Here is a 22,542-nt window from a genome sequence, read left to right as displayed (position 1 = left end):
AGCTTTTTTTTTTTTTTAAACTCTAAAAACTGATATTTAAAATTTATAATTTGTTTATTTTTATTATTTGATAATAAAAATTATATATATACTTTAATACGAAGACTAAAGGAAGAAATTGTCATTTTGTTTTGTCATCAATAAAAACATATCGAACTCGTAAATTATTATAAGCAAAAAAATAAATAAAAAAACATATTAAATAGAAAATTATATTTTCTCCTTGAATTATTAGTTGTTTTTTTTTTTATAAATTTTTTCTTTAATGGAATGCTGAATAATATTAAGTCCCTGAGAGTGAACTTTTTTCATTTTGATTTTTAAAAATGTATAAAGTACAAATTGTAAATATATCTATCAAAATTGTTGAATTGAAAAATTATGGTAAGACACAAACCGAGAATGATGATGTTGTTGTTTTTGTATAATTTTAGCTACACATACCCGAGGGATCAACTAATCCACGTGCAATTAAATCAGCTGTACCTGGATCTTGTTTAACAACAGCATGTTGTATTGCACCTCGTAATTGTAATTGTGGTTGTTGTTCTGATAAATGTGAACGTAAATGACAAGCAAATTCAGTTTGATCAGTAAATGTTCTTTGACAAACTCCGCAAAATGATTTTTCAGATGAATATGATTGAGGTGGTAAAGGACCTGAAAAATATGGAGCAGCATGCTGTGGTGGTCCTGATGCATCTAAATGTGATCTGTAATAATAAATTTATTATTAACATTTTAAACAACAAATTAAATAAATTAATAATTTACCTAGCATGATTTGACCATTCTTCTCTTGTGGCCAATACTCGACCACACAATTCACAAGACCAACTAACTGGTTCTTCTTTCAACTTGAGATGAATTGTATCTTGACGAGATGATTGTTGTTGTTGTTGTTGTTGTTGTTGCTGCTGTTGATGATGATGCTGTTGAGCTTGCTGCTGTTGTTGTTGTTGCTGTTGTTGTTGCTGAACTTGTTGCTGTTGTATTTGATTTGATTGAACTTGATTTTGTTGTGATTGTTGTTGTTGTTGTTGTACCTGATTTTGTTGTGATTGTTGATCTGTTATTGGTGCTGATGGAGTTGATAAAGGTGTTACACCTGGTCTGTGTCTTAATTTGTTCATATGAATAACTAATTTATCTCTTCTAGCAAATGCTTTACCTAAATAATAATAAACAAATAAATAAATAATTTAATTATTTTTAAGAGGATAATTTTAATAATATTAAAAACTCACCACAAACTTCACACGAGTATGGTTTTTCTCCTGTATGAATTCTCATGTGAATAACAAGTTTATCTTTACGAGCTAATCCTTTACCACAAACAGTACATGCAAATGCTTTTGTTGTTGGTTCACCAGTATTTGTTGCTTTTGATACTGAGCCAGGTCGTGAACTTGTATTATTTGTTGTTCTAAGTGGCTGATTAATTGTTGATACACGATTATTTAAAAATTGTTGTTCATTTTGACCAGGAAATACTGACAATACTCCACCAGGACGTGTCATACCTGGTCCATAATCTGGAGACCTGTAATTTATTCAATTATTTAATTAGATATTATTATTATTATTATAAAATATTTGTCAATAATATAATATAAAAATACCATGTGCCAATAGAACGTAAAACTCTGACACCATCATCATAACCAAGACCATCATCAGGCAATGTAAAAGTTGGATTTGGTGGTAGTTGTGATGGTGGCTGTTGCTGTTGTTGTTGTTGTTGTTGTTGTTGCTGTTGTGATAACGTTGGTGGACCAGGTCCAGTTAAACGTGCCTGAGCTGTTTGTTGAGCCATGTGTTGTTGCAATGATGCATGTGCCACTGCATGAATTTCAGCATATGAAATACGTTGTTGTTGTTGCTGTTGTTGCTGCTGTTGTTGTTGTTGTCCGTTGCTTGGCATCTTGTCTTTATCACCCTTTATTTATTAAATGATTGATTGAATAATTATTAATATTAATATTCAAATAAAATATGTATTCACTTGGCTAATGTGAAAGTGATAGTGAACAATTGATGTTTCGAATAAAACCGGCTCGAGACACTTGCAATATTTATATATATCTTAAATTAATGGTAAAACGCGCAATGCACCAAAGGCATTTAACGCATTATAAAAATAATAGTTATATGTGTACAATAGGTATTATCATGATTTGTGATTCGTGACTCGAGGTAGTAACTAGTAAGGTGTAAGGCCAACGAGTCGATTCGCCACCGTACAAAACAGTACAAAATATAAATATCGATTCTAAACGAGCGTCGTATTACGAGGATCGTACACCGATTTATGTTACTGTTGCTGTTGCTGCTGCTGCTGCATCATGAATAAAAAAAAATAAAAAAAAACCAGTCTCTTTCACTTTTTCTTTTTTTTCCTTTTCCCCGAATCACTTAATCACCTTTTGTGTATGTACAAAGAAATAAATCTTTTTTAAATGATGAATAGAGAATATTTAAAAAAATATATGTATAAATAAATTTGATCATTTAGTCAGCAACATCTCTAACTCAACTTGTTGCTCATATTATTTGAATATATTTATATTCAAATTATATTGAACAAAAGGTCCAGCAAAATTAAACGCACTGTATGATTACACGAAATGGGCGATCCAATATATGAATGTGTAGTCAGTGGGTCAAGGAAGCCAGAAAAAAAAAATAAAAACACTCAATGCTTTTTTTAAAATAATCCTCAAATTGTCAAAAATTGAATTCTTTATTTTCAAATAAAGCACAATATTTGTATTTAAAAAAAAATAAATAAATAAATAAATAAAATAACACGCGGAATGCAGCGTGACGAAGGAGACTGTTAGTGAGTTTGGACTGGCCAATATCCAAAATGAAATATAAAATGTTGGAGCACCAATATTATAAGAAAGAAGAAAAAAAAGAAGAAAGCAGCGAGACGATGGCAATATATATATATACAAGAGATGCTGTTGAGACTGGTTGAGACGACACGATTAAAAAAGAATAGATAGAAAAAGATAAAAATACAATGGATAATATTTATGTGAATATATATAGGGCTTGCAATATGTATACATGCATACATTCATACATAATTATTATAATAATAGGACTGTAAAGCAAAATATACATATATACAACCAGATCACCAGATCAAGACTTGCTCAATAATAACATAACAGATGCATCTTTCAGAAATTTGACAATAAAATGTTTGAGACATTTAAGCAAATATTCCATGTGGCACAGGTAGTATGGTAGCCATGTGTAACTTTGGGTCATTATTATTGTCATGGACAAGTTGTTGTTGTTATTGTTGTTAAACATTACTATGCTAGGCTAGTCAAAGTTGGAGTAAACAATGCGTCAGCCTGCTGACCTTGACACTGCCATTGAAATTTTTTAAACTAAAAAATTTATTGTAATAAAATTTTAAAGCTCATAATGACAATTGATTGACTGACCATATTGATTTATATATTTTAAATACTATTATGACAATAAAATAAATGAAGCAGATTTTATTGAAAGTCATAAAATAAATGGATAATAAAATATACATCAGGTGTATTTGTCAATAATAATAATAACAATAATACTAAAAATTAAAAAACCAGAAAAGAATATCTTGGTTATTAAAAGAAAAGTAATTGATACTTTTTTTAAAGACCATAGATAATGATTGAGAGAAAAAAGGCAAAAAAAAATCGACAAAGATAACACAAGGCGAGACAAAATAAGAAAAAAAAAAAAAAGAAAAGACTGACTTTCGCTTTTCGCAGCGTGGCGACGACGCAAGCTAACATTGCGCCGATCAATATATCTGACAATTATTTTACTATATAATAATAAAATAATATACCTATATGTATAAATATAAAGACACTTGTCTTGTATGAATTTTTAAATTAAATAAACAGTGAAATTAATGTCATATTAAAATTTCATTTGTTTATTTCTTTTTCAATACAAAAAAAATATGAATATTCAAAAGACCACGTGTCTTGGATGTTGATTATAATTTGTGTTGGTTAATTAACGAAATAAAATAAAAATTGTAGCTTACTTGATTGCTGAGTGATTGTGCCATATGTTTTAGAGTTTCAGAGTAATTTTTCAAGAGTGATTCGGTGGTCAAACAAGTCATCCGAAATTCATGAACAAATTCCAATTTGTTGAGACAATTTTGACAAATATTTTTAGGCAATCCATCATCTTTGCTTATCTGCAATATTTTATTATTAGGTATATAATATATTTTTAAGTTATAAATAAATAAATAAAAATAGTAAATAAAACTTACTCCAGAAGGTATACAAGAACGTATTTTAAAAAGCAACTGCCTTTGCTCGGCTTCCTTGTCAAATATTGGCGTCTGATGATTACCTTTGACTGAACACAGTCGGCATAATTCAGATAATTTAAAATCTTCAAGCATTGCCATTATTTATTATATAAATAAATCAACAATATATATTTATATATTTGAAATTATTATTGACAATTACAATGACACTGTTCGGAGTAAATAATATAGGTACAATATAAATTATAATCCAACAACAATTGGTGTTGAAGCGGCCCTTATTTTGTCAAGACACAATTACACACACACACACACACCGGCTATTTATTTATTTATTTTATTTATAATAAAATACAACAATCATACTACGTTTAGTTAAAAAATATAAAAAATTATTTAATTGCAAAAATATTATCTGTATGTCATTACAATGTATATTATAACAACATGCTATGTTTATATTTATTTGTTATTTTACAAAATTATGTATTTATGTAGCAGCAGTGCTTTAAACCGGAAAAAATGAATGTCGCCATTTTTAGAATTTTAGTGTACATACACACATGCACACGCACACCAACATTCAGCATCATCATACACACATGCACGCAACAGTTTTTTCTGTACGACATCTTGGGTTTATTTTGAATATTAAAATGTTGATAATATAATGTACTTGATTATCAATAAATAATTTTTAAGTTCAAATACAAATTTTGAATTTGAATTTAAATACATCTCGGAAAAATATTATTTCGAAAAAACAGCCGAATAAATTTATTTATTATTTTAATTGAAACGTACTGTGCAGTTTTATGAAGAAAAAAATAAATATAATTATTGAAAATATATTTAATTAATTGCAAATAATTAGAAAATAAAAATGGACTGATATTACAACTTACTTTAAAAGAATTTCATCCAAATTAATACAGTATAATTTTTGGTTTATCAATAAATATGAAACTTTTATAATAATTTTAGATGAAAAATAAAAATATCTAATTCTAATTTTTTTTTTATTTTGTTTTTAAATTAATTATATACCTATAGTTATGATTTATTTTCCCTTAGCCGCTATTATGATTGATCAACTAGGACATCTAGGTTCATCTAGGAAGTCCAATCAGAATCAAGTACATAGTTGCCAAATGTCCATCACCACAACCGGCACTGGGCTGCTGCATCAACTGATCATCATTCGTTATCAAACCGTCAGCAAGAGCTATACTAGCTATATACTAGTCACCTTGATACTTTCGTACTTTTACTTAACTTTATTTGTAAAATAATAATTAAATTTTTAATAGTTATATCTTCGTATAATTATATAAATTAAAATATAAATTTATATAATTACTATAAACATTATTAAATTTTTATACTTAACTTTTGAGTTATATTAGAAAAAAAAGGTAAATATACATTTCATATTTTTAATTCAAAATTACATTTTAAAAAGATTATATTTAAAATATAATAGTTTATTAACAGTTTTTACAATTCTTTTAATAAATTTAAATGTTTATATACAATTTCGTTGATAATAATGAACATTTTGATATTTAATATTTTTTTTGTATAGACTAGAACACGTGTTTCAGCTAGCCAAAAAGTGAGGTTATCCACCACGTGGCAACTGAATTTGTTGAACCGTTTTTTAGGGAATCTTAGACATCTTGATTTGAATAATAATAGATGCTTATTAAAAATAATTTATTTAACATTGTTTTAATTATATATTATATGTTTGATTTCTAGAATAATAATCATGATGTGCGGAACAAAAATCTGTCAAAAAAATGTTGCTGAAAAGATGGACTTGGTAAACTCATTGGATCATGATTCTCTAGCCATGATATTCATGATGTTGCCAGTAGAAGACAGATTGGCCGTTAAAAAAGGTAATAATCATTATTGAAATGAATTTTCATTATTTTATACATATTTATACGAAACCAATGGACGCGTTTTCTTATATTTTATTTATGTTTATTATGAGTTTATTATTTATGGATTATCGAAATTATTTATTTGAAAATGTATTTAAAAAAAATTCACCTCATAATTTTTTTACATGTACCTATATATTTTATCTTCAATTAATTTGAAAAGATTTTAGACAAGACCTCGGGGAAATACAAAAAGCTCCATTCTCTTTATTGAGACGTTAAATTTTCTCCCCTTTGCACTCTTTTTATTTTTTCGATTTTACTCGTTGGTAAATAAAAATGAAGAGAAAATTTATAGTTTTCCGGATGTACCTTTTTTTCTTTGATGGAATATTTATTATATTTTTTTTTATTTTAAAATTACATAGATTTGACGTAGCGAATAATTATTGTTCACGATTTTGTTGTCCGATATAAAGTCTAAGCTTAAATGCAATTTCCGAGGATTAATGTAATACCCAAAATATATGGTAATAATATTTTATAAATTAGTTAAACAAAAAAAAATAAAATATTATTATTATTTATTGTTAAATGCGCAAACCAATCAAATGACTCGAAGCAAGGCTCCCTGGTAGAAATATTTCTCCAATTTTTTTCCAACTTTTCTCCGCAATTTCTCCGCCTCTTTGCGAAAATGACCCATGGTTGGAGAAATGGCGGACAAATTTCTCCAACCAAAAATTTATTCCAACTTTTTTTCGATTTTTCTCCAACCTTTTTCCGCCATTTCTCCAACCTGAAATTTACTCCAACTTTTCTCCAAACATGGGTCATTTTCGTAAAAAGGTGGAGAAAGTTGGAAAAAGGCGGAGAAAGTTAGAAAAAGTTGCAGAAATATTTCTACCAGGGCTTTATTGCTCATTTTTATAATAGAGAAAAATAGAAAAAATCGGGTAATTCTTTTAAAAATAAAAATCCTAATTTACGCTCAAATTTCGAACCTCTCGCAAACGTCTAACTATCCTTCAGTCAGGGTTTTTCGCGGAAAAAAAATAATAAAAAAGCCGATTTATCAATTCTTTTTATAAAAATTTAAAACATATTTTGTATTAGATGCGCGTTATTTAAATTTTTTTTTTTATTTATTGTTTCTATAATTTGTTGTTTTCTTTTTCTAGTTTGTCCAAAATGGGAAGAGGTTTGTCAATTAGCTTGGTATGACATTAAAAAATTCAGTTTTGGTAAACCTGTTGGCCGTCTATATGAAAAACGTTTGTTGGCTCCGTCGGTTGTCAAGGCGGCATTGTCAAATTGCGGGGTTTATTTAAAAGAGGTGAAGCTATCAGAAATATGCAGCTCAAACCTCTTGCCAATAATCAGCCAATCCTGCAAAAATATAACAAAGCTCGAATTGGCAATCACGGAGAAAACGAAATTCATTACTTATGATTGTAACAAGGCGTTTAAAAATATGGCCAAGTTACAATTCATAAAAATAGACGTGTCAAACACTGCAGACAGCCAACAGGACATCAGCTTCAAGTCCAAAGTGTTGAGTCATCTGACGGAGGAAATGAGGGAAATTCACTTGATGTACAAAGTCGAAGGGCAGAGGAGACCAATAAATTTTGTAAGTATAATTTTTTATTATTTATTTAATACCGTTTTGATGGAATAAATGTATTAATTTCCAGGAACTAATTCAATTTTTTCTTTTTTACAGAATTTAAAAAAATTTACGAAGCTCCAAAAATTGACATTAAGTGGATGTAATGTTGACGATATGATTGAGGCAATATCTCAACAAGAATCTCTCATTTACCTCAACTTGAAAGACACATTGGTCACAAAGAAATGTTTATGTAAGGATGTGGATATGTTTAATAAGCTGGTAAATTTGGAGCATATTACTATCACGGATGACTGGCACATATCCGCTCCAAATTTGCCAGCTACCATATTTAACACATGCCAAAATATAAAACATTTTGACGTGACTTTGTGGCCAAAAGATGATTCAGCTGAGGTAATTTCCATGATCAACTGTCGCAACATAAAAAACCTGGAGCATTTGACAATTCGATGGAAAATTACATTACAAATTGCAATACGAATGGTTGAATGTTGTAAAAATTTAAAGCACTTGGACATCTTGAGTGATCGAGTGTCAGAAAGTGCTTTAATTAAATTGACAGAGTTGGAAAATCTTGAATATTTGATGTTGCCTCGAGTGGAAGAAATCAGTAGTAATACAATAATGGCAATATCGAAAAATTGTAAAAAACTCAAAAATCTGCATATGCCAAATTGTATTGATAATGAAAATGATGATGATGATGATGAACCAGTTGTGCCAATGGTTATTTTCAATGAGATATCAAATTTGCAGCTGCTGGTAAGTTTGAACATACTTAAATTGTATTGATAATGAAAATGATGATGATGATGATGAACCAGTTGTGCCAATGGTTATTTTCAATGAGATATCAAATTTGCAGCTGCTGGTAAGTTTGAACTTGTCAGGTATGGATGACCTTCCGGAAAGCAGTATTATTGCCATTACCAATAAATGTAAAAATATGACATATTTGGATCTAAGTTTTTGTGGAAATTTAACTGAAGCAGCATTGATGTCTATAACTAACTTGGAAAAATTAAAAACACTAAATATTACTGGTGTTGAAGATGTCAAAGATGAATTTATTATGAAGTTGAAAGGAATAAATTTTTTTGCTTGTTGTGGTTGTGATAAAGTCACTGATGCTGGTCTCATTCAACTTATAAATAATTGTCCAGATCTTGAGCATCTTTATATCTACTCAATTAATCTAACAATTGATACAATTATTGCTGCTGATAAGGCAACCAAAGATCGTGTAAATAATATCATTTTATCTATATACTTTTTAAATGAGGATGTTAAAAAAGCATCCAAGTCAATAATTAAATCAAATAATTGGTTAAGTCTTACAAGCTGAAGTGTATTTAAAGTCAAAAATAAACTAGTAGTCATTTAATGTTTAAATACATATATAAAAAAATTATTGAATAAAAAAATGTGATATTTATTTTCATGCTCATAATATAATTAACACTTGTTTTTTTTTATTTCGAATTATTTAAATAATACAATTAATTTATATTTCAGGATTAAAATTTTTCATATAAAAAGTAATAAATATTTTTTTTATTTAAGATTAATAAAATAGAAAAAAACATTGTTGGTATATGTAAGTATTTCATTTACCAAAAAAATTAAAATGCAAGTTATATTTTTGATGATATTCAACTTTTTTATTGAATCATAGTTATTATTTTAAAAACTAAATGATTATATTTAATTATTTACAGATTTTTTTTTTGTGACATAATTTATCATACATAAAAATTTTTTAATTTTAAATTTTTTATTACAAAAAAAATACAAAAATATATACTTCGAATAAAGGGAGTAAAATATATTTTTATTGTTAAATTTTTTTTCATATAAAAATATTACATACTTGTACATTGAAAAATAGGTCAATGTCAAAGAATGTATTTTTTTTCTATATCTTTAAATAAAATAAACTACAAAAAAAATAATAATAAATGACAAGTAATTATTAAAAATAAAATTTTAATTATTTTTTTAATTGAAAAACAAAAAAAATATATAGATAAATGGAGAGTTTTGTTGTTAGTTGATGTCTATAATTTTATTGAATTTCACTTTACAACAATTTGAATCAGGAAGCTTGATCATATACATGTATAGTGGATATATATAAATTGTATATGATCTACTTTCGTCGCAGCTAAACAGCTTCACGCCCAGTTCACTTTTATATCTATATATATTAAATGATCATTTCTGGCTTTCGTTTTAAATATACATATACATATATACGGTAACCTCGTGGAATAATACAACTTTAATTTTTTTATGAAACAACAGCTGATTGATGTATTCATTGTTTTCCTGTTTTTACATAATTTTTTTAAATATATCCCTCAAGAAACAATAATAAAATAATCATAAAAATCAGCATATAATAATTACCATCATAAGCCAATATAATAATAACAACAGTAGATATGCATATTTTTGCAAGTATTTTATTTTTTTTTACTCTAAACATTTAAGGAAAAAATAAAAATTAATTTTTAAAGTGGAAAATAGGCGACAGGAGAATTGAAAAGTCGAGAAATCATTGGACCATAGTGCATTGACTGGAACTCCAAGGTGGTGGTAGATAAATGGCCAAGTGGTAAACCACCATCCCCAGTTGTCGTCACCTATAAAATTGTTCTCTGAAACGCGCGCCCGTTTCAGATAGACTCTGTGAATGACCGGTCACATATTGTTGACTTCTTGTCATGGCAACATTACACGTAAGTTTATTATCATTTAAATTTATTTTTTTAATTAAATGTACAATCGAATATTTTAAAATAAATATAAATATTTTATATAAATTTAAATTATTTTTAATCAGAGAAATATTAATTTTAATTTTTCATGAAAAATAAAATAAAATATATATTAGCGAAAGGCAAGTAAATTCATGTGTTTCACTTTCTATATTTGAGCGTGTAATATATTACTTTTCCAATGGTGTATACCTATGTACCTCGTATCCCATTGACTATATATATTTTGATTTATAATCTCTCGTTATGGTTAAACTGCAATACAAACATAACAAGTTTATTATCGTTTTTTATTTTTTTTTTTTTTTCCATATATCTTATATATATTGTCGTATTTTATATTTTTTTTGTATATAGATAATTGCTAAAAAGAAATTGAAAAACAACTTTCCATTTTTCAACTTGATTCATTTGATCATTTTCTATATGCATCAATTTTATATTTATTTTCAGTTAATACTTTTGGTAGCATTACCACTGTGTTATGCTCAATTTTCAATTCAAGGGCCTAGTGATGGTAGCAGACGTTCTCAGGGTCTTAAATATGATGCACAAAAAGGCATTCAATATGATGATCAATCTGGTAAGTTTAATACATAAATAATAATTATTTATTTATTTTAATTTTTATTTGTTAATTAGCTTCATTAGATACTGGTGACTTTAGTATACAAGGTGCATCTGATGGCAATTCCAATTTTAATATACAAGGAGCATCTGATGGAAATTCAAATTTCCAAATACAAGGAGCATCTGATGGAAATGCCAATTTCCAAATACAAGGAGCATCCGATGGAAATGCCAATTTTCAAATACAAGGAGCATCTGATGGAAATGCTAATTTCCAAATTCAGGGCGCAACTGATGATAATTCAAATTTTCGAATTCAAGTACCAACAAATGGTGATGAACAAACTCAAAATACTTATGGAGGAAATCGAGGCCCAGGAAAATCTTTGCAGTATCAAGATCCTTCTGGTTAGTTTTAATTTATTTTTTTTACTAATGTTTCGATAATAAATAAATTTGCTAATCATTTTTTGTATTATTAAAATAGGATTGCAAGTAAATTGGAAATCTTATCAACCAACTGCAAGAGCTCAACAACAGCTACAACAACAACAAGATGATTATGTACCAGCTCCAGTGGCACCACCACGTCGTAAAGGACCAAGAAGACAACAAGTACAGCAACAAGTACAACAACAAGTACAACAACAAGAAGAACCAGAACCAGCTTTAAAAAATTACAAAGTTTTTGATAAAGCACCGCCAACAATAATGCAAATTCTTCAGTTCCAACAACAAATTCCTTATCTCAATAGTATTCCTGAACACTTGAGGTTTTAAATAAAATTCAAATTAAATTTATTTATTTATTTAATGACAAAATATTAAAAATGATTTATTATAATTATGTAATTTAATATTTTATATTTAGATATGATTTTCGAAATGCTGCTGCTGCTAATGCACCACAAGCTCAAACACAAGAAGAACCTGTTGAAGAAATTCAACGTCCATTACGTAATCGTGAAAAACCACGTGGATCAGCAAGACAAAAACGACTAGCACAACAAAAAAATCAACGTCAAAGAATTGCTACACAGCCACAGTATGCTGAGCCACAACCACAACTATCAACAAATGTTCCATCACAAATACAAAATATTCTACAGTACCAAGCTAAAATTCCTTATCTTAATCATATCCCCGAACAATGGAGGTTAATATACATTTATATTATTTATTTTTTAATTTTTAAATAATTATAAAATAATATTTATTAATTTATTTATCGAATTTTAAATTATAGATATGAAGCATTGTTGAAAAAAGAAGGAGCTCAAATTCAGCCACAATATCAACGACAGCCTGAACCTGAACCAATTCGACACAGTCAAAAAGTTAGACAAAGACGTCAAGCACAAAAACAACAACAACAACAACAATATCAAGAACCACAACCCCATTATAATACTAATGTTCCATCTCATCTTCAGCAAATTTTGAGATTCCAATCTCAAGTTCCATACACCAACGTTATTCCCGAACAATTTAGGTAAATTATTAATTTTTAATAAATAAAATAATTATACTTATATTAACAATTTATTTATTTATTTGTTTGTTTGTTTGTTTCCAAAAAAAAGATATGAAAAATTAGCTGCAGCTGCTCAAGGACATCGTCAAAGACGTCAAGCACCAAAATATCAAAGCCAAGTTGATTTATCACAGTATCAAAGAGTATCTCAGCCATCAATTGACACACTTCCAAAGTATTCAACAAATTTACCTGGTCCAATAAAACAATTACTTCAATATCAATCACAGGCACCTTATGATATTATTGCCAACAGAATTAATTATAAACTTGACAAGCCATATGTGCCTCAGCCAATTGTTCCAGCTCCAATTTCACAAATACCTCAAACTAATCCACGACCAATTTACAAGCCAATTCAACAACAACAACAACAACAGCCAGCTCAACCTATCTATCAACAACCACAGCCGCAACCACAATTACAATCACAATTTCAACCATCACAACAATTTCCTTATCAACAGCAACAACCTTTACAACGACCAGTCTATCAACTTGCTCAAAATCAATACAATGCACCATCTCAACAACAAAAACAGCAACAGCAGCAGCAGCAATATTTACAGGCAGCATCAACACAACTTCAAAGACCAATTTATCAACCATTTAATCAAGGTCAAGTTGGCCAATATCAACAAAACAATAAAGCTGTATTATCATCAGCACCACAATCACAGTTGATTCGTGCTCAGAACCATCCCAATGCCATTTCTCAATACAACAATCAAGCTGGTCTCTATGGACAACCAGCTAATATTATTCGCCCGGTTACTGAAAATCAATATTAATTGTCAATATTTAGATACATAATTATTTTATTATTATTGTTAATTTTAATGTTTTCTACAATATTGTAAATTTAATAAATTTGATTTATTTACATGAATATATATTTTTGTTAATGATATATATAAACGAGGAGATAGAGGAGGAGGACACATGTGATACTGATAGAAAAAAAAAAAATAACAGTATAAAAATAATAAAAAAATAATGTCAAGTTTAATTTTTTTTCTATAAAAAAATAAATCTTTAAATTAGTAGATAAAAATTCGAGAGTTGTTTAAATTTATCGCTTTTTACATATATAATTTAATTCAAAGCAATTGGGTGTGGTTTTATTTAAAAAATGAAAATAATTATAATTATATATTATATTACATAATTGTAGGTTTCAGTCATTTTTTTTTTTTTATTCGAAAATAAAAATCAGAGTAAAAGTATAAAATTTCAAAGATAAAATTTGATATCTTTAAGTGTATGTATAGGTACTATTGCGTTATTTTGGCACAATGTCATACAGCCACTGGAGTTATATATGATATTGGCAATCACTTCCTGGCTTGTAATGATAATTATGAATATCAAATCTACTTGGCTGATACAAATTACAAATGTGACATTATTAAAACTGGATTAATTCTCAGATCAATGAACCATGAAATAAATAAGTGGTGGTTATACATGCATACACACATATAGGCATACATCAACAAGCTGTGTGTGTCTTTTTGCTTTCTAGTCATATAGAAGTGGTGCAAATATCGATATTTTCTGCAGAGTACAAATAGACTTGTTTCTGTTCAATACTAAATAAATAATTTTTGTACTTGGAAATTTTAATTTATCATGAAGTACCTCGTAAGTATACATATTCATTTATTTATATATCATCAATTATAATAATAATATTTTTTTAATATATATTTAGATAATAATGAGCACGTTGATGATTGCTGGCACATTGTGTGATGGTAAAAAAATATAAATAATTAATAAAAAGTGATTTAATTTTAATAGTGATACACATACAAATGATAATATAATAATATTGATGTATACAGTAAGAGTGCCAAGACAAGCTCAACAACATCAACAACCACAAAAACAAAATTATCAAGAGCCCGTTGTAAACTATCGTCCACTAAATCAAGCACCAGCTGGTATTCAACAACTTTTGCAATTGCAACAAGCCAGAGAACCCTTGATTCATATTCCAGCTCAACCAGCTCCTAACTTTGGTGCAACTCCATCACAGCCTCAGCATGCTACTCCATATGGTCAGCCATCACAGTCACAGTATAATCCATTACCAGCACCAGCACCACCACATCAACAACAACAGCCACAATACAATCCAGCACCTCTTCAACAACAACAACAACAACAACAACCACTATATAATCCAGCACCTCTGCTACAACAGCAACAACAACAACAACCCTATCGACCACAATATAGTCAGCAACAATTACAACAACAGCCACAACAACCACAATACCAAGGTTAAATTTTGATATAACATAATATGTGAAAGATCTTGAAATACATTTTTATTTTCCATTAAATTTTGACAACTAAATTGAGTATATATATATTATAATCTGCTAATTTTATATTTTATCTATATATACATTATATATAAATGTGTATCGTTGAAAAAAAAAAAAACCAGGTAATTTTATATCGTGTGTAAATTCAATACAACGAAACAGAAAACCACTCCAATTATCGTTTCATTTCACTGACCCAATGAATCTTACATATAGTTGCTAGTCGTGTTTCCTGGTTTGGATCGTTTCACTCTTATGTCGATTTCCTTTCACTCGTTGTCGTTGTCGTCGTTTGTCGTCGTTTGTCGTAGTTTGTTGTTGTTATTGTCAAAATTACACAATGTATCTATAGATGCATGCTACAAATAATATAAATGAAACCAAGTGCAAGAGATAATAAAAGGGGATCACTCCACATGACGACAAATTATGAATAAAAATGGGAAAATAAAAATGATTGATCATTGTCATCAGTCTAGATAATATGCACGCGCCTATTATTTATATACCTATAGTTTATCATTATTGTTATTATTATTATTTCAATTTATTTAATAATAATAAATAAATATATAGCATATATTAATTATAAGTTTAAAAAAGTATAACTGATGCAATCTTGAGTGATTCGTCACTTGAAAAATCAAGGTATCATCACACCAGTGGTTTTATTCGCAAGGGGCGTATGTTTATATCTTTTTCACTTACTTACTCGCTATTTCATTTTATAAAAATAAAAATAATAGTAAACTATTTCAAGCAAACGATTATGGCTCGACACTCGTCACTTGGATATATATATCTTTCTCTCTCTCTATATAATATAATAGCAGGGATGGTTCATCCATCCCCTCGTCAGTCAGTCAGTCAGTATGCCCTTACTTGTACATGTATAGAGTCTATTATCCCCTTTTATATATATATTTTTTTTTTTTTTATTTCGACCCAGTGCTAAACACGTAGGTTTCCCTCACCGACAAACTGCCAAGAGGATTATCGAGTCCATTAAAGTCGCGGACTCTATTATTCGTATACAGTAGGGCATGTTCATGATGACATCAACTGTCTAACAATTCTTTTTTTCTCTTTTCTCACTTGAATAAAAAAAATTATTTCATTTTATTTTTGACTCAAGTTCAATTGGTATATATCTGTAAATATATTTTGTGATCTCGTAAATTTTTAAAATACAAAAATTGATGACAAATTAACAGTGTGATTGTCGTGATTGTATCACACAGCAATCACACAAATTTCATTGCTTTTGTTGTTTTAATTTTTTTTTTCTTTTTCTAATATAATATCGAAGTGAACAGAACCCGCGCCACTGTCACAAGGGGGGTTAGAAGGCAAATTACAAAAGGAGGATTACCGGCAGCTGGGCAACCAGAGCAACCATCATCATCATCACCATCATCGTCATCATCATACAGGATTTTTTTGGTTCTCGGCTTGGCGTGTCACACACATACACACAATAAATCTCGGCTGCCTCGAGTGGCCTTTGTCCCGCGACGCGCATTGGTAACATAATTATCCAAGTTATAACAAGCCATCAGGCTGCTGGCTCAATCAAAGGGGTGGTCTCGAATTGTCCAAAGAAATGATGCTGGCTTCCAAGTACTTTTACCAATATATATTTTTTATTAATTATATTCTCCAACGCATATATATATTTGCAATATGCATCTGCAGACTTGTATATATAATATAAATATAATTTATATTTGAGTAATTTTTTTAAATGCAAAAATATTTATTTGCAAATGAATTTAAAAAAAATATCAAAAGGTAAAGATAAGGATTGTTGTTGAGGATTTGTTGAATATTGAGAGAAAAAGCGTGTGAATTGTGTTGCGGTCTAGCAACTGGATGATTCCAATAATTGCACTTAATCCTTGAGGGTGGCAGCACGCGGCCGCCGGCGGTTGATGACATCCCCGGATATAAAAACCCTTTTCACATACACACCAACAACTTGTTCATGTATATATTTTGTCCCTTGTTGTTGCTGTCACTGTCGTTGTCATTGTCGTTCCTAAATATACCACTCTTGATTTCATTCATTTACTAGCTCAGCGTATTAATGCCGACCCGATGCTTGGGATTTCTTTCAATAACAAAAAACAATAATCGAGACAATTGCAGCTAGTTGATATATACTATACACAACCAAGATATAGACTTAATCTTTGAATCAATGTGTATATACATATATTTGCCAGGCGTGAGGCTTATCATCATGCAGGATCAACAAGATGCATATATGATAGCAATTCACATATTATTTTCTTAAATTAAAATAACACACTTGAAATACGAATATAAGCTTCAAAAATAATTATCATACATAATAATAATAATGAAAATAAAATATTAAATGGGTCGAGAGAGACTTTGATGCACGCACGATTCCATTGTAGACGTAATTTTAGAGCGTAAAAATGTATGATGGCGGCAAAATAAATCTGGCCAATCACAGAATTTAAGGGATGACAGCTGCGCATCCCTTCGGGACTCAACACACTGTGCGTGTGTGCTCTTCTTTTTTTTTCTTTGCATCTTCTTTTTATTTATAGAATTATCATGGGGGACCCAAAAGAGAAGCACACACGCGGTCCCTAACTTTATGATTTTTGCCTTCATGAAGTCAGCCATAGTCAAAAGAGAGAATATACTCGTTTTTCATTTTGCAACGAAATACATACATATAAATATATAATATGTATATATCAAGCTTTTGATCAAGCCATAGATACGAGTTGACGCAACTTACTTGACAACTTTTTATACTTTTTTCTCTGAATCTATATATATTATCAATGCAATTATCATTAATTTAAAATTCATTTGTATATATTTTATTTATAAATAACAAGAAAAAAAAATGTATAAATTTATAAAATTTAATAACACTATACACATATACTGTACTTGACAATATAATTACACATAATATGTACCAAGTAGTTTTGCCTTTTTTTTTTTTTTTTTTTTTTTTATGTTGGTATATATCTATATGTATAATAAAAATCATCAGATTGATCAGTGTCATGGCAGCAATGAGCCCCTCAATGACAACGACCAACACATAATCTCTTTCCATCAAGCAAGACATAATGGATGCATCACTGACAACAAATAAGCAGGGGGTGGTGGAAGGGTATTTTACTATCTATATACATGTACAAAAAAATTATATCTATGCGTATATATGTATATATGTATATATCATCAGACAGGGGTCGAATGGGGCTTTTTCGTATATATGTATATAGGGGGGAGGAGAAATCATTTCAAGTGCCACATCAGGAGCATCATCATTCCACTTATATATATAGCATTACTCCCGCCCTGATTTTTTTTTTTTTTTAAAAAAAAAGAAAGAAAAATATAAAAAAGTGAATAAATGCACCCACCTTTATAGCCACGAGCTTTATTTTATTAAATTCCTGACACGAGCTTGGTGGCCCTAGCACGTGCAAATATTTCATTGGAGGGTTAAAAATTTATGAAAATATAAATGGGGAAATGACTTAAGAAGCGAAAAATATATTATATAAACTGAGATTTTTATATTTCAGGTGATGAAAATTCATACTCATCGCTGCTGTTGTCGTTGTTATTTCTAAAAAGTTGGATGAATTTTAAATGTATTGCATAGCTTGAATTATTATTATATTAATAAAACATTGTTTCAAAAATAATATCAAGAAATTCTCAAGTTGAAATAAGAAAAAAAAATAAAAAAATATTTTAATTTAATTAAATATATTATATAATATATAAATTTGAAAAACAAAAAAAAAAAAAAAAAAACAATTAATTAAATAATTGTATATATACGCCGTGTGGTATACTTGATAATTAATTGACCACCAGGCATATGTATATATTTTACCAGCTATTCAACTATTTTTCCATTTTGTTGCGTCGAAACAAATAAAAAAAAATATATACAGTGTAGTATAAAAACATGATGAAAAACTCAAGTGGTTGTAGAACCATTTTATTATTACATGCGATGCCTTGACGAATTTATAAATCCTTATGCACAACGAATCAATGTATATACAAAAAATTGCAACATGTATATAATAGTGAGGGCAATCTATTGTTGTACGAAAATATTGTTGGCATGTATGCGTGTCATCTAGCCTTTAGATAAAAATTATATACAACTCCTTCAATTTCCCCACTAATTTCATTGTCCAGCGATACAGGCATCAATGTTGCGTTTTTGTTACAAACTGTTACTCTGTTGTAACACTCATTCACTTTTTTATTTTTTTTATATACTCACCCCTATATGTATACAGTATGTACAACCTCTTGAACAGCCTTGTTGCTCCCTAGGGCAATAATATACTGTAACTATACTTTGCTTGAATATATTCTTCTTTCTCTCTTAGACTTGCTCTAGAAATACATAATGAGTGTAAATTTGAAAGAAAGAGAAGGGTGGTTGAGGACAAGGTGCGTATAACATTGCCCGGTGGGAATTCTCAACCACTTGTCCGCCTCAAAATTGTATACATACACATATATATATTTTTTTTTTTACAGCCAGGTTGAGGAATTCAATTCTTTATAACAATATGTATAAACCAATCATAAATAATATATGTGTTTCAAATTTCAAGTACACTGATTTTTTTATTTTTTTTTATTTCATGTAAATAGTAAAAGCTGCATGCATATGTGGTCGACTGCTTCAAATCATCATCAAAGACTTTGTGTATTACCTATTATTATAATTCATCACTCATTTGGAAATGCTACTGTTTTCTTTATTGTTTGTGATTTATATTATATGTATATCTCAAGAGTGCGTGTTATATATATATATAGTAGCAATTTGTCTCAATGAGAGTTGAGCAACATATATGTTAACATACGGCGCGGGAATCGGATTTTTCAAGTCTTTTATATATATACATTGTATCATCGAGTCTATCGAAACGCTAATTGGCCGTATGAACGACATATCAAAAGGGTATCAACCATATAGTATGCGGTATGTATATATATTTTTCAAGAGTTTGATATATAAATTAATATAGAATGAATAAAAATATATTTCAACTGCAGCACACAAGCATTCATACGCATGTATATATTTAAAATGATACAGATATATGCATATAAAGTTGAATGGGCGGATTGTTTACCCGAGTAATTTGTCAAGGAATATAATGGGCAAAGGAGGGTAAGTCCGCGTCAAAGCTTCATTATTGTTGGGGATTAAAAAAAAAATATAAAAAAAAACGAAAAAAATGTAAAAAGAAAAAAAAAAGTGAAAAGCCGTCTGACTTAATCGTCGGCAAGGCAACATGGGTTGAATTTTTCCGGTTGATACGATGCATTTTACACAGACACAAAAAAATAAAAAAATAAAAAAAAAAAAACATGAAAATGTAGATACATATTGAAACGACAAAGAGAATAAAGAAATATTGCCGCCGCATGCTGACCTTACCTTCAGTGGCTGCAGACGCCTACAACTTGATGGAAACCACTTGCAACAAACTTAACGCTTGACTTTGCAATTTTCATCAAAATCATCAAAACCATCAAAACGATATGCCGATGCCTCTAAAGTGGGATAACTGTATAAATTTACCATCAGCCATGTAATAGACTTTTGACGGCAAACATCAAATAATTAATATTATGACCTTTTTTTTGTTAAATATTTAAATAAAAAAAAAATACATATTTTCATTTTTTTCTTGATGTATATTTTATCACAATACAAATATATACATGCAATTGTAAAAATTCAATGAGACTGATAACTTTGTCAATGCAAATATGTAAAGCCTTGTCCAGATGCATTAAATTAACTCAACTTTATAATCATGCATTTGAATTTTTATTAACAGCAAATTGCGGCATTATCAGCCGAAAATAAAAAATAAAATTCTCGACCTTCTTTACCTACAATCACATGGTTTTTATTGCAATTTATTTAACGACTTTTCTATGTATTTATTTGTCATTAATTAATTATATTTATTCATATGTATAAATATTAATTGTATATTTTTATTTTTAAATAGTGAGTATTCTCATAATTTTGATAATTACATTAATTTAGTTTATTTCAATTTTAAAATTTAAGATTATTCTCATGAGTCATTTTTCTTTTGTTTCTCTGTTGTCTCCCTCTCCCACAGCAAGAAAAAAAAAAAAAAAGTTTACATGTAGTTCATAAATTATATTTGTCGCAGTCCACGGTCGCGTCACTCAGGAAGTATTCGTCATTATATATCAGTGCAAATCAATTATAAAAATAAAATAATCTCAGTTGTAATATACTTTATAAATATAGTATAAAAAAGTACGTAAATTAATTATCAAATTATCATAATTTGACAGTAACAATCAAGACAATAACGTGAATTAATTAATAATTTTACGATTTTCTGTGAACAAAAGACAGCATCAATTTGACTCTGAAAATTCCATTGTCCCATTGCTTCGATCACCAAATATTCGTATGTATTTTTATTTTGTTTCTTTTTTAGTTAATTTATTTTAATAATTATAAATCAATTTCATTCATTATTTTATTAAATAATTTATGTTTTTGGAATAAAAAATTGTCGGGTTATCGTGTCGGTGTATCAACGCGCTTGTGTATGTGAGCGTCCTGGTGACCAACACACACGCACACATATGTATGATAAATATGTTCATTATCACGAAGTAAAAAAAAAAAAAAAAATTAAGGACATAAATAGCAAATGAGGAGTAAATAGTAAAGATATAAAATAATAATTAATAATCACTAATAATTACTAATAATAGATATGAATTATTGTGTTTTTAATTTATTTTCTGTATATAATCATTGTAATTGTATTTAAAAAAAAAAAGGGGTTGAGCACCATCTATTTCTTGGAAAAAAAAAAATCGTTTGACTAAAAAAAAAACTTGTATGCTCCATTTTTTTCTAAGAAAAAAAAATAAAAATATTCGGTTACACCGATAAGAGTGCCGGAAAAAATAAAATTTATTTTGATTAATTATTATTATTATTATTTCGATAATCTTTTTTTTTTTATCCTAATTTAGATATGAATTATTGTGTTTTTTTTATTGCTTTATAATTAAATTTGCAATTTATTTTCTATTTTTAATAAAAAAAAAGTCAGACAAAAAAAAACATTATCCATAATAATAATAAACAATATAGTAAAAAAAAAACATAATAGTTGAGCACCATCTTTTTCTTGGTAAAAAAAAAAAAGGTTGAAACAAAAAAAATTAATAAATTTATTATTTATATTTGTTGATTAATCATATTTTTTACGTTTTAGATGATTCGAGTTGATCCAGAAGAACAAAAAGAAAATAAAAATTCCAAGTACAATTTCATCATTGAAAAATATAAAAATTGATAATATATCGTTACGTATATTATCAGGCTAAATCTTTTATGGTCAAATTATATTTGAGCGTTATATTTTCATTGATAAATTG

At 28.4% G+C, this 22,542-nt stretch overlaps 4 protein-coding genes across 5 annotated transcripts; 3 read left to right on the top strand and 1 right to left on the bottom strand.

Moving 5' to 3' along the window:
* Window positions 1-400: 400 nt before the first annotated feature.
* On the bottom strand, window positions 401-4,861 carry LOC122848088 (alpha-protein kinase 1). Of its 2 annotated transcripts, XM_044145916.1 has the most exons (6): window positions 4,304-4,859; window positions 4,067-4,225; window positions 1,623-1,939; window positions 1,248-1,543; window positions 775-1,171; window positions 401-713 (listed from the first exon to the last, which is right to left on the bottom strand). In XM_044145916.1, the coding sequence occupies exons 1-6, from the start codon at window positions 4,442-4,444 to the stop codon at window positions 431-433; spliced, it is 1,593 nt and encodes a 530-aa protein (XP_044001851.1). In that variant the 5' UTR covers window positions 4,445-4,859; the 3' UTR covers window positions 401-430. The 2 variants fall into 2 exon arrangements, with proteins under 2 accessions (XP_044001851.1, XP_044001850.1); XM_044145915.1 differs by having other exon boundaries at window positions 4,067-4,861.
* Window positions 4,862-8,314: 3,453 nt separating this feature from the next.
* Window positions 8,315-9,179, top strand: LOC122849313 (F-box protein SKP2B-like). Its single transcript, XM_044148004.1, has 2 exons — window positions 8,315-8,596; window positions 8,700-9,179. Exons 1-2 carry the CDS (start codon window positions 8,315-8,317, stop codon window positions 9,177-9,179), a joined length of 762 nt encoding a protein of 253 aa, XP_044003939.1.
* A 1,273-nt stretch (window positions 9,180-10,452) lies between these two features.
* On the top strand, window positions 10,453-13,704 carry LOC122848073 (putative mediator of RNA polymerase II transcription subunit 26). Its single transcript, XM_044145889.1, has 7 exons — window positions 10,453-10,575; window positions 11,068-11,197; window positions 11,257-11,592; window positions 11,672-11,957; window positions 12,056-12,340; window positions 12,431-12,676; window positions 12,768-13,704. Exons 1-7 carry the CDS (start codon window positions 10,561-10,563, stop codon window positions 13,507-13,509), a joined length of 2,040 nt encoding a protein of 679 aa, XP_044001824.1. The 5' UTR covers window positions 10,453-10,560; the 3' UTR covers window positions 13,510-13,704.
* Window positions 13,705-14,232: 528 nt separating this feature from the next.
* LOC122848130 (activating signal cointegrator 1 complex subunit 2 homolog) lies at window positions 14,233-15,223 on the top strand. The gene is made up of 3 exons (XM_044145988.1): window positions 14,233-14,362; window positions 14,433-14,475; window positions 14,566-15,223. The coding sequence occupies exons 1-3, from the start codon at window positions 14,351-14,353 to the stop codon at window positions 15,009-15,011; spliced, it is 501 nt and encodes a 166-aa protein (XP_044001923.1). The 5' UTR covers window positions 14,233-14,350; the 3' UTR covers window positions 15,012-15,223.
* Window positions 15,224-22,542: the final 7,319 nt, after the last annotated feature.

Source organism: Aphidius gifuensis, linkage group LG2, assembly GCF_014905175.1.
Source record: "Aphidius gifuensis isolate YNYX2018 linkage group LG2, ASM1490517v1, whole genome shotgun sequence".
NCBI classification, from domain to species: domain Eukaryota; kingdom Metazoa; phylum Arthropoda; class Insecta; order Hymenoptera; family Braconidae; genus Aphidius; species Aphidius gifuensis.
The sequence above is the reverse complement of the archived record's forward strand: the minus strand, read 5'-3'. Positions and strand labels throughout refer to the sequence as shown.

Bases quoted from the DNA above. Each gene is read 5' to 3' on its own strand.
- LOC122848088 (XM_044145915.1), bottom strand. From the start codon at position 4,444: ATGGCAATGCTTGAAGATTTTAAATTATCTGAATTATGCCGACTGTGT. The intron at 1,940-4,066 runs GTAAGCTACAAT...TAATAAATAAAG, and splicing joins CACAATCACTCAGCAATCAA to GGTGATAAAGACAAGATGCC. The intron at 1,172-1,247 runs GTGAGTTTTTAA...ATTATTATTTAG, and splicing joins ATACTCGTGTGAAGTTTGTG to GTAAAGCATTTGCTAGAAGA.
- LOC122849313 (XM_044148004.1), top strand. From the start codon at position 8,315: ATGGTTGAATGTTGTAAAAATTTAAAGCACTTGGACATCTTGAGTGAT. The intron at 8,597-8,699 runs GTAAGTTTGAAC...TCAAATTTGCAG, and splicing joins TATCAAATTTGCAGCTGCTG to CTGCTGGTAAGTTTGAACTT.
- LOC122848073 (XM_044145889.1), top strand. The intron at 11,593-11,671 runs GTTAGTTTTAAT...TTATTAAAATAG, and splicing joins GCAGTATCAAGATCCTTCTG to GATTGCAAGTAAATTGGAAA. The intron at 11,958-12,055 runs GTTTTAAATAAA...TTTTATATTTAG, and splicing joins AGTATTCCTGAACACTTGAG to ATATGATTTTCGAAATGCTG.
- LOC122848130 (XM_044145988.1), top strand. The intron at 14,476-14,565 runs GTAAAAAAATAT...TGATGTATACAG, and splicing joins TGCTGGCACATTGTGTGATG to TAAGAGTGCCAAGACAAGCT.